This window comes from Dendrobates tinctorius, unplaced genomic scaffold (genome assembly GCF_039654945.1).
Source record: "Dendrobates tinctorius isolate UK_male_01 unplaced genomic scaffold, ASM3965494v1 ptg000143l, whole genome shotgun sequence".
Lineage (NCBI taxonomy): Eukaryota > Metazoa > Chordata > Amphibia > Anura > Dendrobatidae > Dendrobates > Dendrobates tinctorius.
Window position 1 is genome coordinate 4,121,436 of NW_027361810.1, and position 17,926 is coordinate 4,139,361.

General features: G+C 45.6%; 1 protein-coding gene across 1 annotated transcript in view; it reads left to right on the forward strand.

Moving 5' to 3' along the window:
• Positions 1-17,926, forward strand: part of CNTNAP5 (contactin associated protein family member 5) — a 237,229-nt gene that overhangs the window by 177,821 nt on the left and 41,482 nt on the right. Inside the window, exons 13-14 of the mRNA XM_073545332.1 lie at positions 7,333-7,533; positions 14,456-14,606. Coding sequence (XP_073401433.1) covers positions 7,333-7,533; positions 14,456-14,606 — 352 coding nt within the window. The remainder of the gene's footprint in view (positions 1-7,332; positions 7,534-14,455; positions 14,607-17,926) is intronic.

The window sequence follows — 17,926 nt, forward strand, 5'->3', positions numbered from 1 at the left end:
GGGAGGAAATATGGTTTGTAGCCAATTCCAGCTTTGTGCAGGTCTATGATCTTGTCCCAGACATCCTTAGAAAGCTCTTTGGTCTTGCCCATGTTGGAGAGGTTAGAGTCTGACTGATTAATGGAGTCTGTAGACAGGAGTCTTATATAAAGGTGACTATGTAAGACAGCTGTCTTTAATGCAGGTAACAAGTTGATTAGGAGCGTCTAACTGGTCTGTAGGAGCCAGAACTCTTAATGGTTGGTAGGGGATGAAATTCTTATTTCTCACTGCAAAATGCAAATTAATTTATAGAATTTATACAATGTGATTTTCTGGATTTCATTTTTGATATTCTATCTCTTAATGTTAAAATTAACCTACCCTTAAAATTATAGACTGTTCATATCTGTCAGTGGGCAAACCTACAAAATCAGCAAGGGACCAAACATGGAGTAACAGTCCTTTAAAAAATTATTACAATTTTTTTTTTAGATAAATACATATAAAGACAGGTATAAACATGTACATTACATATAGAGACAAGGCAATATGAAGGGCTCAGTGGGAACAGGAAGACCAAGAACCGAGGGAAATGAACCATGGAGGGTTTACTCAAATAGTTCAAAAATGCCAATCATAAAAGCCAGTGCATCAGCATTTCTAATCATCCGATACAAGACATGGTATTGCTGGCAAAGGGGTAACTAATCATAGTCAGTCAAATAGTTAAGTTAGAACGTACTGGAAAGAAAAATCCCAAACATCATGCCAATGCATGTGTGGAGAGTAAAGTCCATATCCTTGCCAATATTGACCAGTAGTCAGCAGCCCCAACGCGCGTTTCGCATGGGCGTTCTCGGGGGGAGGGGGGCTATAATCTATGATATTATCTATTTATTTATCTATCGTCTATCTATTATCAATTTTCTATCTCATATGTATCTATTATCTGTTTATCTTTCCATCCGTCTCTCCCTGTTCCCCCATCCTCTGCCTGCCTTCTGTTTCTGACTGACAGATTTTAGGCAAGGGAGGCAGGTGACCAACGCAGGAATGATCTGGCAATGACAGGAGGGAGATGACAGGCAGGGAATAGGGAGAGCGGCAGGAGAGTTGTAAGTGTCCAACCTCTCCACACTTGTGACTCGTTAGCATAGGATTCCAACTATGGATTTCTCTAAGATATCAAACAGATTTCTACAAGCGAAGAAAGGGTTCAGGCCATGTGCACGCGGTGAGGATTCTGCTGCGGATCTGCAGCGTTTCAGGCTCTGCAGCAGATTTAGTTGCGTTGTACAGTACCATTGTTTTCAATGGTAAACTGGAAAGCGCAGTGCACATGCTGCAGATTTTTCCGCTCGGATTTGCTGCAGGTTCAAATCCGCAGCATGTCAATTCTTTGTGCGGATTCCGCTGTGGTTTCACACCTTCTCCATTGTAGAGGTGTGAAACCACAGGCTAATCCGCAGGTCTTTTGACCTGAGATTTTACCTGCAGATTTTTACAAATCCGCACGGAAAAATCTGCAGGACCAAAATCAACCTTATCAAGTCCTAACTAATAAGTTTTCTCGTTGCCCTTGCAGCGCCACTCCTGACCACATGGAGTGCTGTGAGGAACAACCACATCTCGCAGCAGCACCAGGCCCTGTGTGTCGCGCAGTGTTCTGCTGCATATATTTAGCGCAGCGCACATAAGGCGCATGATGTAGAGGTTATAAACGCTGATGCTCAGATGACGGCGTAATGGAAGCGACGTCTCTGCGCCTCTATCACAACATGTACAGAGCAGATTGTCCCCAGGAGTCCCCTGTGTCTCTGCAGCAGCCGATTCCATTCCTTCTCCTCTTACTTGGATCATTTTTATCACTTATTGCTCCTTGTCTTCTCATCACTGCAGGATTTTATTATCCGCACTTGGGAGCAGCTGCTGGAGGTTCCAGGATTGATTTCTTCCCCGCGTCATTTCCTAACACGGCTCGTCCCTCTCACCAGATGGCTCTTTAAGAAGTGATTTTTTGCTGAAGAGCCTGAAGTTACATTGTAACAAGCTGGAGTTTTCTCACTTCACCTCCTCTGCTCTCACAGAGCCTTTATCTGAGCCTGTGGGGGCCACACTCAGGAGCCCCGGCGTGACCCCACTCACCAGCCCACCGACACGGGGAACAGTGAGGGAACAAACCCTGAAAGCCGCCCAGAATGATGACAATGAAACGTTTACAGTAAAATGTTACAATCCACCGCGCATGTTCTAGAAGGCCGATGTGTCGTTTAGTTCCATTGTAGCGTCACATAATTCTCACTGTCCTCTGGATATAATATGCGGCTGGATCCCTCTTCAGGATGGGGAGAGGTCTAACTGTAGGGCAGATGAATGCAGTCTACTGTTCTCTGGTGTCAGCTGTTTGGGTTAATGGGATGATGTACAATCTAGTTTTCTCTGTTATCAGCCATTGCAGGCTGGGTGGAGGCTGGCTGCAGTGTTCTGCATTGGGATGAGTGGCAGAGAAATGCTCCCATGGTCGCGGTCTTACATCACATGAGCCCTGTGGAGACATGGACCTTTCATGTGACTGAGATCTCCGTTAGGACCTGTGCACATGGTGCAGATTTGTCGCTTTTTTGAATGCACAGATTTGTCACAAAACCTGAAGGGTTTCCTGATGCCGGCAAAGTGATTGAGAATCCTGGAGTCTCGTGCACACGCTGCTAATATTTCCTTGCAGATTTAAATCTACAGGGTTAATTCTTTCAGCATAGATTTCACCCATAATAATGAATGAGTAAAAGTCTGCACAAGAAACAAAAGTAAAAAACGCATAAAAACACAGCACAACCAAAACTATTTTATTCAGCGTTTTATCTGCCGAGAAATGCAGAATTTTCTGCACCAAATACTTAACGTGTGCACAGACCCTTATAACGCTGCCATCGTGTAATATTCTGACAACTTTAGGATTTGCGTCTCTTTAAATTTCTGCACGACATAATAATTATGAAACAAAAACTCTGAATCTACCTTGGAGATAGTTGTCATAGGGACAACTTAGCGCGGCGCCATAATGCGGCACCTTTATGTGGATCCTGGAGGCTTCTCTCAGGAGTGTTCATTGTATCGGCGGTACTGATGGCATAAAGGAGAGACGGACCGTGGGGTTAGAGGAAACCGGGAACCCACATAATCCCACCCCACTTACATTTAGGGTCTGCAGGAGCACCAGGCAGTGACCATGGGGGAACGTTCCTATAATGCATAATAATTGCATTTACCTCTTCAGCAATTCTAAGCTTTCCTGTAGTGGCTGCGGTCTTTCTCAGCCGATGGGATGGTCACTGCTTACTCACTTGTTTTTAACACTGTGTAAACTGTGCCGTAGCCTTCACAAGTCCTCTCCTCCTATAGCCTGCATAGGACCTCTCCTCCTATAGCCTGCACTCAGGTCCTCTCCTCCTATAGCCTGCACAGTGTTGTGAGCTCTCTTGATCTGACTTTTGAGGCAAGACTCCCTCTGGTGGATACTGCTGGTAGTGGTGCTGGTCAACATGATGTTGACCCAACAGCTGCAGAAGATAATTGGAGGAGTGGTGGTAGTGACTGGGACTACATAAGCGAGCAGACTTCTCTCAGAGACTGCCTGTGATACTCCTTTCTTTGCTTACTGAGTATTTCTGCCTGATCCTGCATTTTTTTCAGCTAAGTGTCATTTGCTAAACCCTTTGCATCTGTTTTTGCCTTGCTGTCAAGGGTCAGCTTGCTCCCTTTGGGGCTGCTGGCTCCTGCCCTGTATTTTTGTATCTTGTGTTTGTTTGCTCAGTCCCCTGATGTATTAGCCTGTTGCTAGCCGCCAGTTCAAACGTCCCCACTCATCGGCACATCTCTCTGGCAGGAGGACTCCAGCTGAACTGACTGGAATTTGGTAGGGAATACCTATAGCCTAGGGTCTGTGACCTCACGAAATGGGCGGTCTGGTGAGGTCCAACCCCCCTTCTCTCTCAGTTATAACTTAACTAAAAAGGTTATGATAACCATATTTTAATGGGGGGGCTCGTATGAACTCACCATGGGTATCATGTTTCCCAGTGTAACGAACCCAACAAGAAAACTTCAAGAATGCACTAGATAGGACACTCCATTTGGGAGCAATCCATATCTCAATTTCTGTAAGTCCGAGAATCGTGAAACTTAGGGGTTTAGAAAGCTGGCTTCGTGCCCTTCGCAGAAATGTGAGTTTCATATCTGTCACAAGCGAAGTGCGCGCTAGGCTTCTTTTAATATTTCCTATACCTGTATTCAAGCTTCATGGTTTCAGAACAAAGCAATGCTTTCCCTTGCAGGGGGGGAAGGCTGCGAGAGGAAATGGACGGTTTCATGTTACCAGCAAGCACAGAGCTGATGGGGGGTGGGGGGGTTGCAGCTACATGACAGGCTCGTCTCCTCAGTGTGTAGCAATGGGAGATTCTAGAAAGTTCTGCAAAATCATATCTTACATTACACCAACTTCTTTAATCATTCTGTCTTGACAGTGGCATCTAAAGCATTAACTTTTTTTTTTTTTCTTTTCAAGTTGCAGCATATTTGATATTTTTTGTTGATTTTTTTTTTTTTTTGCATCAATTTGCTAATTACATTTACAGCCGACGAGTTGGAAATCTAATGTCTTGCAGTCAGAGACAATAGGACTGATGGGATTCGGCGGAGTCTGTGGATATTTACATACGATGCGAGTAGAGAGAGGTGGAATGAGCAGAATATTAATCAGCTGCAAAATTCTGCACTTTTCTGACATTCCCAGGATAAATAGTCGGTTACTTTGTACCGAGTCCATCCACGGACTAGAGGTGTAATAATAAAGCATATAAATTATTCATTCTACCACCTTGAAGTCAAACAACCGCTACTCGTCCATTCGTTTATTCTTTGTAAAAAAAAAAAAAACATCAGTAAATCAGATTCATTGTCTTCTATAAACATGCATAAAAGGCTGCGCTGTTCTTTTCCTTTAATTCCGAGCATCGCTCTTCTGTCCCCACCTCCCCACACAAACTCCAGAAATCTTTATTGCCACTAGGGGGCGATGTATAAGCATTCATCTAGAGATTGCCCCTAGTGGTAACTGAAGGCAGGCGCGGCTTATACAAAGATATGTGGGCGGGGAGACAAAGATTTGGCGGTCTACCCCTTGTAAATGGTCTCTGATTGTATTTGGAGGAGAGCAGGCATGTGGCCCCTCTGACCCTGCAGACCCTCCAGCCATCTCTGCACAATGAAAGTTACTTGCAGCATTGTATGGTAAATATTTCTCTATTTTTGGGATCTACTGGATTACCAGTCATAGAGGAGTGCTGAATTATTGCATAGATTTTCAGGAGAATGTGAGCCCATTGTATCAGGAGTACACCCCACTTTTTCCTTTGATCCCGCAGGGAGGAATATAAGCGCTATCCAATCCTCCTTGTAACCCGTCACATGGTAAAAGGAGCAGAGCGGATAAATACAGTATATATCTGTGTGGGAAAAGATCCAGTATAACGTGGTGAGATAAAACACTTACTAGAAAGAGGAAGCCTTAATGATGGGGTTGGCAGTACTCATCAGTACTGAGCAGTGTAGCTGTGAATCTTACACAAAGCATATTGGGCAGATGTAGAACTGTTCATTATGGAGATGTATGTATATATACAGCATATAGATACATACGGTATACATATATCCCTTTAGGACTGTCTACGGGTAAAAAAAGACAATTCTGTCTTTTTTTTTTTTTTTTTTAACATTCTCCTTTTGTACAGAGATGAAATAACTCAATGTCTGACCTAGAAAGCAACAGAATAAAAAAAGAATCTTTGAAGTTGTCAGAGAGGGAAGCGCACAATCTGAAATCCGCTGTATGGCGGCACTGCAGCCGGGTCTTGCTCGCTCCGTATCAGAGGATGGCGCTGTACTGGTGTTTATTCACTGCTGGAAACATTGTGCATTGTTGAGTCAACACCAGAAATAACACAAGCAATGCTGTATTATTACTTCAAAGGTCTTCTCCAGTAATATGTTCAGAAAATGCCTTTAAGGGCTATATTGGAGGTAGAATATTGCTGACCTGTCCTTAGTATAGGTCAATAATACCCGATCGTGGGGTCCAGCTCTCGGCATCTCTACAGGTCCAGATATAAAGACACTCTGCCCCTTTAATTGTTCACCAGGCACAGCGCCGTACACTTGGTTGTGGCTGTTCCTGGTACTGCAGCTCACTAAAGGTTCAAGTGAAACTTGGATGCAAAACGAAACACAAGCAAATGTGTGACCCAGATAATCCATGTACGAGTTGTGCAATGAGATGTTTTATAGGTCTTTCTCTTGTTAAATGAGAGCTTTCCTGTATACAAAGTGTGAAAACCGAGACACCTAATACTTGTCACAGCTGAGGGTTTGTAACAATTATACCCAGTTTAGACAATTCTCTTGGGGCAAGTACATCAGCAGCAGCACAAGTCCCCTGTTACAATGTATCCATGTGGTGTGTAGACTGAAGCTCACAGAGGATTGTCATCCACAGTGGATACATTGTAACAAACCCTCTGTTGGGAGAAATATTAGATTTCATTCAGATGTGGCAGATTTGTTGCAGATTTTCTATATGAATGTAAGCAAATAGGGTTTTACAAAACTCTGTCCACATCCTGCAGTAAAAGTTTTTGCTGCTTTGTTCTATCACAGTTGTCAAATTGTCAAAACCAACACATGCCCTTTTTGGTGAATAAATTCTTCTACATTGTTGCAAAGCAGATGGAAAAATGACACTATTATGTGTAGTCAATATTTTACGACATTTCCTCTCTCTGTGTCTGAGCTGTGATGTCCTATCACTATCCAGATTCACTCTAAAATGACTGCTGTATTCCCTGCCTTGGCTTTTATATAGGCTCTTATAGTCCTTCCTGATTGGCTGTGCTATACCATGTGATCTGATAGCTACAAAGCATTATGGGTAAGGCCGCCTGGCCACATTTGAGGACATGTGAGCCTTGTCTGTCTGGTGCAATCTTTTGCAGAGTGTAATACGGCAGCAACAGTTTGTTGGCAATTCACGCAGAGCAAATTGTTCGAAAGGTGCAGAACGTTTCTGAAAATTCCCTACAGATTTGATTTAATCTCATCTCTACTAGAAAGCTTAAGCACTGACCTTACAGGGAGCGGGTCACAGGGATAAAAGGGCGCTCAGAGCGGTCCTCCTCGAGGGGTTACAGGAGGAGAGCAGGTTCGCTTTATTGTTCCCCCGCTGCACAACTGTTTGTATACTGATACATTGTATACATTGTAGTTAATTGTGATCTTATAAATAATTGTCTCTTACAGAGGAGAAGATCTGGACGATTGTTCGGCACAACGCTACAGAGGTGATGCCGGTGCCGCCATCATCCGCCGGGAGAGCGTATTCTATGTCTTTGAACTACAGCTCCGGAGCGGATCAGCTGGAGGCCGTGATGAACAATGCGGAGTACTGCGAGCAGGAGGTGGCGTATTATTGCAGACATTCCCGCCTGCTGAATTCTCCCAGTAAGTGACACCCGTCATGTCTTCTCTTGCATCCGTCCATCTTTGTCCTCCTCGTACAAAGCGCAACATTGCCGCTGTTCCACCGCATCCGGAGATTTTGTAGAGCTGCCAGTACGGCACCAGGGGGTAAAATCTATTTTTCCCCAGCACTGTACATTATTCTGAGTTTTCTTTGTGACGCCCTTCTCAGTAAAAAAATATACAACATTTACCTAAATATCTTCAGCCTTCGCGGAAATATTTTGCCTCTTTCATTCCAGTTTCCTGCGGCGTCAGTGAAGCCTCATTAGGAAGAGAAAACATAATGATAGAAATCGACATATAATGAGGGTTTTATCCTCGTCTCCTGATTTGCATTCAAGCTCCTTAGTGGGAATGGGACGTCCGCTGCTATTAAATCCCAGCAGGACTGCGAGGGTTAATTTACCATGTTTTGTGCTGGGAATATCTAGAGTTCGGCTTGTTACATTTCGGATGTAGACAATAAGTTGCAGTATGAAATGGTCCAATGTATGAATCTGGCTCTTAAGGGTCGTCCTCTGTATAGGATTGGGCTGATTAACAGCGGATCCTGTTGCGTTATGATGGGGCTGATCGACGTTGCTGCGGGAATCATTTCTCTGTATACAGCCTGCTTTGCCCATCACACATGGTGGAATCTGTGATGGAGTCTACAAGGGAAAGATCAAAAAGTCTAAGGTGTTCCAAACCAAAAATTTCCATGGTGGATCGTGGAGAGATGAGGAAATTCGATGCAAACTAGATTTGTTTGAAATTTTAAGAAACTTGCTGGACCCATTTGACCCCCAAGTCAAATAATATGCAATTTGATTCATGTAAAATGCCCAGTGCAAGTTCTTACAACAGCATGAGCCAGAAAAGGCTCCCATGACCTCAGGTGTGGTAGCGCGGGCTTGCAGCTATCACATGTTACAATGTAGTTAATGAGGAGGCAGCCTGTATAAAAGCCGAGGCAGGGAATACAGCAGATATTCTATAGTGAATCTGGATAGTGAGAGACAATGGAGATAGGAAGAGAAATCTATAAAACACTGAATGCCCATTACAGATAGTGTGTGACAGCACAGCAGAGGTAAATGGTTACCATCTGTTTAGCCATAGCCGTCTGTGTTGAGGACACTTGGACATTACTGAAGGTGTGTTTGTGCCAATCTTCCTGACGTGCTCAGTACTGTCCTTGATGACGTCATAGGGTTGCACTCATCTTTCCGAGGTTGTGCAGCTCTTGAGATTTGTGACCAATTGATTTGCCACATCATTTTTTTTTTTTCAGTTTCACAAGATTTGCTCATCTCCAGTGCTTTTACAATGTTTCCTTGTTTAGTCTTTATTTATATGAATTTACAACTTTTCTGAATGCTCTGCAGTGTCTGCACTATTTCTATTAAAGTGGAAGGTGGAAGGTATACTGCCGAAATGGGTGCCACAGAGGAAAGCATGGCAGAAGCTTGGAGGCTATGCCATTTCCATTATAAAAGGGATAGGTGATACATTCCAGACTTCTGGGACACCACCAATCCCAAGAACTGGGGCTCTACTGAGCCCTGTGTGACCGGAGCAGAGGAAGATCATGTGTACTGCTGCTCCAATCATTCTCCATGAGACCGCTTTGCTCGACTACCTTCGACACTCCCATAATAATGAGTGTAGTGCCATTGCACATGATCATCCACCGCTCCGTTCACACAGGCCCTGTTGTTGGGATTGGTGGGGTCCCAGAGGTTAAGTTATCATCCCCTGTCTCATGGGGATAATATAGAGAATGTTGCTTTAAGAAGGTTTGACTATAACATTTTTCTTACCTCCCTAGCACTAATTTGCCACCTCAAGGTGAACGTTGTAGCAGCTGATTTGTTCATGGTTGATGCTACATAAAGACTGACTATACAAAGATTAAAATAATCGAGGGATCTTGTGATCCAACTTTCCGAGGACCAAACCCTGACTGTGAAATACAATTTTTGACAGCTTGAAACATGTGCTAGTCATGTAGTGGTATCTAATGTATGAGGGAACAATAAGATATTAACAAACCAATGTTGCACTCTGGAAATTGCATCTACGGAAGCAGACAAATCAAACACCTCCTGTGACTATGCTCATTTCTCCTCCTTTGGCTACGCCCATGCACTCATGACTATGCCCTTGTCTCCACTTCTGACTACGCCCATGTCTCCTCCTCTGACAATGCCGATGTCTCCTTGTCTGACTGCGCCCATGTCTCCACCTCCGACTGCGCCCATGTCTCCACCTCCGACTGCGCCCATGTCTCCTCCTCTGACTATGCCCTTGTCTCCTCCTCTGACTACGTTCATGTCTCCACCTCCGACTGTGCTCATGTCTCCTCCTCTGACTACGCCCATGTCTCCTCCTCTGACTATGCCCTTGTCTCCTCCTCTGACTACGCCCATGTCTCCACCTCCGACTGCGCCCATGTCTCCTCCTCTGACTATGCCCTTGTCTCCTCCTCTGACTACGCCCATGTCTCCACCTCCGACTGCGCCCATGTCTCCTCCTCTGGCTATGCCCTTGTCTCCTCCTCTGACTATGCCCTTGTCTCCTCCTCTGACTATGCCCTTGTCTCCTCCTCTGACTACGCCCATGTCTCCACCTCCGACTGCGCCCATGTCTCCTCCTCTGGCTATGCCCTTGTCTCCTCCTCTGACTATGCCCTTGTCTCCTCCTCTGACTATGCCCTTGTCTCCTCCTCTGACTATGCCCTTGTCTCCTCCTCTGACTACGCCCATGTCTCCACCTCTGACTATGCCCTTGTCTCCTCCTCTGACTATGCCCTTGTCTCCTCCTCTGACTATGCCCTTGTCTCCTCCTCTGACTACGCCCATGTCTCCACCTCCGACTGCGCCCATGTCTCCTCCTCTGACTATGCCCTTGTCTCCTCCTCTGACTATGCCCTTGTCTCCTCCTCTGACTACGCCCATGTCTCCACCTCTGACTGTGCTCATGTCTCCTCCTCTGACTACGCCCTTGTCTCCTCCTCTGACTACGCCCATGTCTCCACCTCCAACTGTGCTCATGTCTCCACCTCCGACTGTGCTCATGTCTCCTCCTCTGACTACGACCTTGTCTCCTCCTGACTACGCCCATGTCTCCTCTAACTATGCCCTTGTCTCTTCCTCTGACTACATCCATGTCTCTTCCTCTGACTGTACCCATGTCTCCACTTCTGACTTTGCCCTTGTCTCTTCCTCTGACCATGCCCATGTCTCCTCCTCTTACTACACCCATGCCTCTGACTACGCCCTAGTCTGAGGGGCAGTTCAGTTGCCCAGGTTCCTCATCTCCTGTTTTCCCATTGCTTCCCATGACACCCAGCTGCTCCTTCCAATTGATCAGAAGATCGCTGGACCTGGAGGATGAAGTGTTGTTACTAGCGCTTAGTAAGCTGTTTACACAGTATTCGTTCAGCGCTGTGTATTCAGCTGTCAGGAAGGCTGAGATGTGTCTGACCGTCTGGTCCTCATTCTTACAGTTGCACGATCTCCGTGCAGAAGCTTTCTATGCAGTATTGTAATAACATTTATTGCAAAGTAATATGTGCACCGCTTCGAAGTTTAAAGTTAGTTCTTTGACTATTCGGGGGACTTTCACCTGTGGATCTGACTGGCGAACTCCATATCTTCTTGTGTAAGTTAAGGACAAAGAAACAAGAGTTTGCTAATCCTCTGCGCCTAGGATTTGTCTTCTCCAAAATGATTGCGCCACAAAGGATCCAACTTCTCTGGTGAATAATGTTAGACAGGTGCTTAAATCAAACTAACGAATGAGAAAGTATTTTTTCTTCAGTTTTCAGCTTGGAAAGGACATTTCTGTTTGACCTTTTTGAATGCGCAAAAATATCTTCAATTCATTCTTTAGTCCCAAGTCATTGTCCGCTATGTCGTGTTGATTGGACTTTTCTCCCGGCATGGAGAGACACATGATTGAGATTTTGTGATACGCTCGCGTCCTTGACCCTCGTCTTACAATATGTTTGTAGCTGGTGGCATCCTGCTTCTTTTCTTGTCTTCGATGCATTGATACAATTGTTACTCCAAGGCTTCTTTTTACAGAAAGAAACCTTCAAATAGCAAGAAAATATCTGCCTGATAAACACTATGCCCAACCTTCTCCTGGTTTCCTGTATTGTGTCGGATCTTATGTTTCAATTGTGAGTCTTTATGATAAAGAAAGATAGAATGAGGGAAAGAAAATGTATCCAAGGCCAAACACTCGGGACAACACATTGGGCTTAGATCCAAAAGGAGGTTCTCGACTCCGGATGTTTTGTGGCCCAGGACGACCCTTTATTTTTACTTCTTGAACAATGTAAAGATTTTCCCTTCACGTTACAAATAATGACCAAGAGAAGAATGAATAATAATTAAAGGTTCTCCATCTTTATTCTGCTTCTTGGCTGCTGACAATCTATCGTCTCTTCCTGAAATAAAGTAATTTGGAGTTTTCCTAGTTTTCTTATTCAGCCTCCACTGAATAGATTGTACATTTTCTTTCTTATATCACATGTAGGGATGTATAAAATACGAATAGAAACTGGGAAAAGCAAAAGCGCAATAGGGTCTTATCCAATGACAATGGGGTGTCAGGAAAAGGGGGAGATACACTCACCTTGCTGAGTCGCTAAATGACAACTCACAAACGGCATGTAACAGCTGCTGCACAGATACCGGTCGAGAGGACGACCACAGGTATAAAAGAAAGACGAACGGAGGTATCACTTATGCGCTGCTGAGATGGAATATCCTTAGAGTAAAAACATTTATTAGAACAGGGTAAAAGTCGACGCGTTTCGAGGTCACGCAGGACCTCTTCATCAGGACAAACCTGGAGGGGCTGTCTTTTATGATGTTTCTTGAAAAAGCCGCCAAATCGGGCACATGGTGTGTCAAAGTTCAAATATGTCACGAGGATGAGAGCCGATATCAGCCAATTTTCCAACTTCAGAACCAAAATAATTGTTGTTTGATTCTGAAATTGGAAAATTGGCTGATATTGGCTCTCATCCTCGTGACATATTTGAACTTTGACACACCATGTGCCCGGTTTGGCGGCTTTTTCAAGAAACATCATAAAAGACAACCCCTCCATACAGTCTCACCAGGTAGATCCTGCGTGACCTCGAAACGCGTCGACTTTTACCCTGTTCTAATAAATGTTTTTACTCTAAGGATATTCCATCTCAGCAGCGTATAAGTGATACCTCCGTTCGTCTTTCTTTTATACATGTAGGGGTGTACCATTTTATAAGTGGTCATAAACTTGTAAATAACTCATGAAAGAATAGTTACATTAAAGCCAAGCACACCATTGATTTTCTTGTGAAATTATCAATAAGTTTGATGTATCAACATGACCCTCTTCTCATTGGAAAAAATAAAGTTGGATCCAAAATGGCTGACTTGAGAATGGCCGCCATGGTCACCACCCATCTTGAAAAGTTTCCCCCCTCCCATATACTAATGTTCCACAAGCAGGGAGTTGATATCACCAACCGTTCCCATTTAATTTAGGTGTCTCCATATAATGGCCTGTAGAGTTTTGTGCCTGTATCTGTGTAATGTTGATATCAGCTTTATTACATGAATTCTATTGATTAACTACAAATTGGCGTCTCCCCCCAGGAGCAGCCACATGAAGAAGCAGAAGCTCCTGTATAATTAGGTGTCTGTGTGCTGCGGAGCGCTGCGCGGTAATGATGTTACATTTAGTGCAGGGTTTGATAATATGTTTTGATATAAGACGTCGTCGCCTCTCGCTGCCTCGATGTAATCAGCGCCGGTATCATTGTGATTATCCCGGGAAACCATTGATCTGTGGATTTCTGTAGACGGAGCTGTCCTGCTTTATATTCCGGAGGATCTCACCCTGCAGAGTGTGCGCAGTGGAGAGCGGGGATAGATAAATGAGCTGGGAGCAAGTGGTGCTGAGGGGGCGGCTGTGACTTCTGCTGCTTCATGAGGTTTCCGGAGAAAATGCAAGGAGAATAAAACTAAAAAACAAAAGCAATGAGAAGATTCCACCGCCTACCGGCCCGATAGATCATTATGCATGGTGAAACGCCATTACATTGGCCAATAGGGGGCAGCACATGTGCGATTCTGTTCACCGTCTACCGCCATGTGCAATGTATGGATTGTTAGAGCAGCATTTTGGGAATTTTCTTGCTCACATCCAGACGCCTAGGTTTGGTCTCCGAGATGATCCTGTAAAATGTTGGGTTACGATGACCAAGAAACAACTTCAATGTGGGAAATGGAGGAAATGCTGATAATGGTCAGAATAATTCCAAACTTAACAGTCGCTTGCGTTTCATTCCCTGGTAGAGCACTTTCCCAACAACACCCTGACATTTGTAGGTTCCCCTTTACCATGTGCTTGTTTGTGGGTCTCAGACTCCAGAATCTATTATCAGGAGTATCAGCAGTTACCCCAGATTACACCCCCCCCACATCCGTTCCTAGAGGTTCGTGTGATGCTTCATCATAACGCCCATCACGGCTGAAGGTTATTACTGCACCTTCACTAAGAAAATTCAATTTGACCTTTTCTGATGTGGAGTCCTGTGGTCGTGCTCCACCATACGACCATCCTCTGCTGGGCGATAGTGACCACTGCAGCCAATCGCTAGGCTCAATGGGAGTCACAATATAGCCTGATAATACTTATGTTACAGTCTGTGAGTAATTGTCGTGTAGATGGACAGGTGTAGCAGAGCAGCGCCCCCCGCTGTTGTGTTCAGAGAAGGTACATGCAGCAGTCACCCGGCAGGGTTACCTCGGTCGTAATCTCATAATAATGGAATATCTCCAATCTTGCTATGTGACCTCACATATTCCAGTAACCTCCAGGCTCACTAATATGGCTTTGTGTTGGGTGTTTGCAGATGGCGCCCCCTTTACCTGGTGGATCGGAAGAGGCAATGCAAGGCACACGTACTGGGGAGGGTCGTTACCTGGGCAATGCACCTGTGGCTTGGAGGAAAGCTGCATTGATATGAAGCATTACTGCAACTGCGACGCTGACAGGAGCGACTGGTAAGAAAGAAGCCCCTGATATCACTGCAGGGGGGTGGCCCTCTAAATATGGATGCAGCAGAGCTGGGTCTGTCACAGACAGGCGTGCGTCGTGGAGATATCACATGCGTTTTCTTTGTCTTATTAGGCCACGGTCACACGTTCAGTATTTGACATCAGTATTTGTAGCCAGCTGTGGTAATAAATCCAGAAGTGGTGACGAGTCTCTATTACACTTTTCCTTTGATTGTTCCTCTCCTGGTTTTGGCTTATAAATGCTGCTGCCATTTTCCTCCTGATCGTAGTTGGGCCTCTATGCCGGCCCCGCAGGTAGAAGCTGTAGAAAGGATACAATGGAAATATTACCCTTCAGATCTGTAGATTTCTGCCTCTTGATGTTTTTTTTTTTCGTTTAGTCCATTTCCTCAAAAAACACTTAACTCTTCCCCGCGGTTTCTATGGGAAAACAACTTTGCTGTTCATAATAGGAGTTTTTTGAGCAATTTCATTCTTTTTTGGAAGAGGGTTTGAAAAAAAAAAAAGGTTTGGAGAAAAAAAAAAAGATCTTGCCACTTCTTTGCACTAAATCCTATTGGAATCTGCTCCAAAATAGGCACTGCCCAATCAAGAGAATGCAAAAAAAAGTACTTCAAGAAAAAAAGAAGTCCAGAAAGAAGCCTTCCGTGAACTGGTTTCTGCTTGAACAAATTGTTTTTTGATTCCCTGAAGAAAACTCTGTGTGAACAAAGTCTGAACGAATATTGCAATTCACTGACGACGAGCAGAAATCTAGAAATCTTGTAACTATTGAAACGTTTTAATGTTTGCGAAAACTCCGTGTTGTGATTGTTGTTGACGTATTTTGCAGAATTTGAGTGACAGGAAAAGTTCTGTGTCCAGGAGGAGTAAAAGAAGCGGCGTTTTCTATTTTAAGTGAAGCTGGCTTCGTATTTGCTCGGCGGCTGCAGTGAATTTGTTCCATTTGACCTCCTGATATAAAATGTCTTTTGGATTTTGTGCCACGCTGAGATGTGAAATATGGAGTTTGCCGCTAACTGGAAGAGTTGAGTACGGCGCGGACGTGCGCGGGATTTTGTGTCGTCTCTTGTAGGCATTGCTATAAATCAAAGCAGAATAGCAGAAATCACTTTTTCTTTTTTTTTCCTGATAAGACCATGAACCTCCGGGAATTAAGGGGGCAGTGAATGCAGGATTGAGGTTTTGGAAGGAAGTTTTTGGAGTTCATAACAACATTGTGAATTTGAAGCTTCCCAGTTTAATAGGAGCCATAAGAGGCGGCGGAAGCGATACCGGGGTGTTGGAGGTCGGCGTTAGAGACCCAAAACCGCGGCAGAAACTCAGCTGAAGTTACTGTTGCAGTTTTTAAAAGTAACGATAAGAGAAATGATACAATTACACATGGGACGCATCTGCCTCCGTTCTGTATCATTCTGCAGGATCTTGTACATGTACCGGAACCAAAGTGACTTGTAGATATTCTGCAGAGAAGACGGGGGGTAATCTCCTGCAGAGAAGACGGGGGGGCAATCTCCTGCAGAGAAGACTGGGGGGGGGGGTAATCTCCTGCAGAGAAGACTGGGGGGGGGTAATCTTCTGCAGAGAAGACGGGGGGGGGGGTAATCTCCTGCAGAGATGACGGGGGGGGGTAATCTCCTGCAGAGAAGACGGGGGGGGGGTAATCTCCTGCAGAGAAGACTGGGGGGTAATCTCCTGCAGAGAAGATGGGTAATCTCCCGCTCAGAAGATGGGGGGGGGGGGTAATCTCCCGCTGAGAAGATGGGGGGGTAATCTCCCGCTGAGAAGATGGGGGGGTAATCTCCCGCTGAGAAGATGGGGAGGGGGTAATTTCCTGCAGAGAAGACGGGGGGGGGGGTAATCTCCTGCAGAGAAGACTGGGGGGTAATCTCCTGCAGAGAAGATGGGTAATCTCCCGCTCAGAAGATGGGGGGGGGGGTAATCTCCCGCTGAGAAGATGGGGGGGGGGGTAATCTCCCGCTGAGAAGATAGGGTGGTAATCTCCCGCTGAGAAGATGGGGGGGTAATCTCCCGCTGAGAAGATGGGGGGGTAATCTCCCGCTGAGAAGATGGGGGGGGGGTAATTTCCTGCAGAGAAGACGGGGGGGGTAATCTCATGCAGAGAAGATGGGTAATCTCCCGCTCAGAAGATGGGGGGGGTAATCTCCCGCTGAGAAGATGGGGGGGTAATTTCCTGCAGAGAAGACGGGGGGGGTAATCTCATGCAGAGAAGATGGGTAATCTCCCGCTCAGAAGATGGGGGGGGGTAATCTCCCGCTGAGAAGATGGGGGGGTAATTTCCTGCAGAGAAGACGGGGGGGGTAATCTCATGCAGAGAAGATGGGTAATCTCCCGCTCAGAAGATGGGGGGGGGGGGTAATCTCCCGCTGAGAAGATGGGGGGGGGGTAATCTCCCGCTGAGAAGATGGGGAGGGGGTAATCTCCCGCTGATTAGATAAGGGGTAATCAAACGCTGAGAAGATGAGGGGTAATCTCCCGCTGAGAAGATGAGCGGTAATCTCCCGCTGAGAAGATGAGGGGTAATCTCCCGCTGAGAAGATGGGGGGGGGGTAATCTCCTGCAGAGAAGATGAGGGGGGGTAATCTCCTGAAGAGAAGATGATTGGTAATCTCCTGTAGAGAAGGCGGGGGGGGGATAATCTCCTGTAAAGAACATGGGGGGGTAATCTCCTGCAGAGAAGACGGGGGGGGGGGGTAATCTCCTGCAGAGAAGACGGGGGGGGGTAATCTCCTGCAGAGAAGACGGGGGGGTAATCTCCTGCAGAGAAGATGGGGGGGTAATCTCCTGCAGAAAAGATGGGTAATCTCCCGCTCAGAAGATGGGGGGGGGGGTAATCTTCTGCAGAGAAGACGGGGCAGGGGGGAGGGTAATCTCCCGCTGAGAAGATGGGGGGGGTAATCTCCTGCTGAGAAGATGGGGGGTAATCTCCCGCTGAGAAGATGAGGGGTAATCTCCCGCTGAGAAGATGAGGGGTAATCTCCCGCTGAGAAGATGGAGGGGTAATCTCCTGCAGAGAAGACGGGGGGGGGGGGTAATCTGCAGAGAAGACAGGGGTAATCTGCTGCAGAGCTGTTCCCTTTTTTGGCTACAGAACAGAATCTATCAAAAGAGTAGAGCTTAATAATCAGTATTTGATGATAAATGGGAAAAATACAACCAAGCCGTCAGGAAAACAGAATTCTAATAGTGAAAATAACCTGAAGCTGAAAAGAACTCTTTCGATATGCTTGATTCTTTTATTGAAAGTAACAGTCACACAAATCACCCAACGTTTCGGCTCTTAC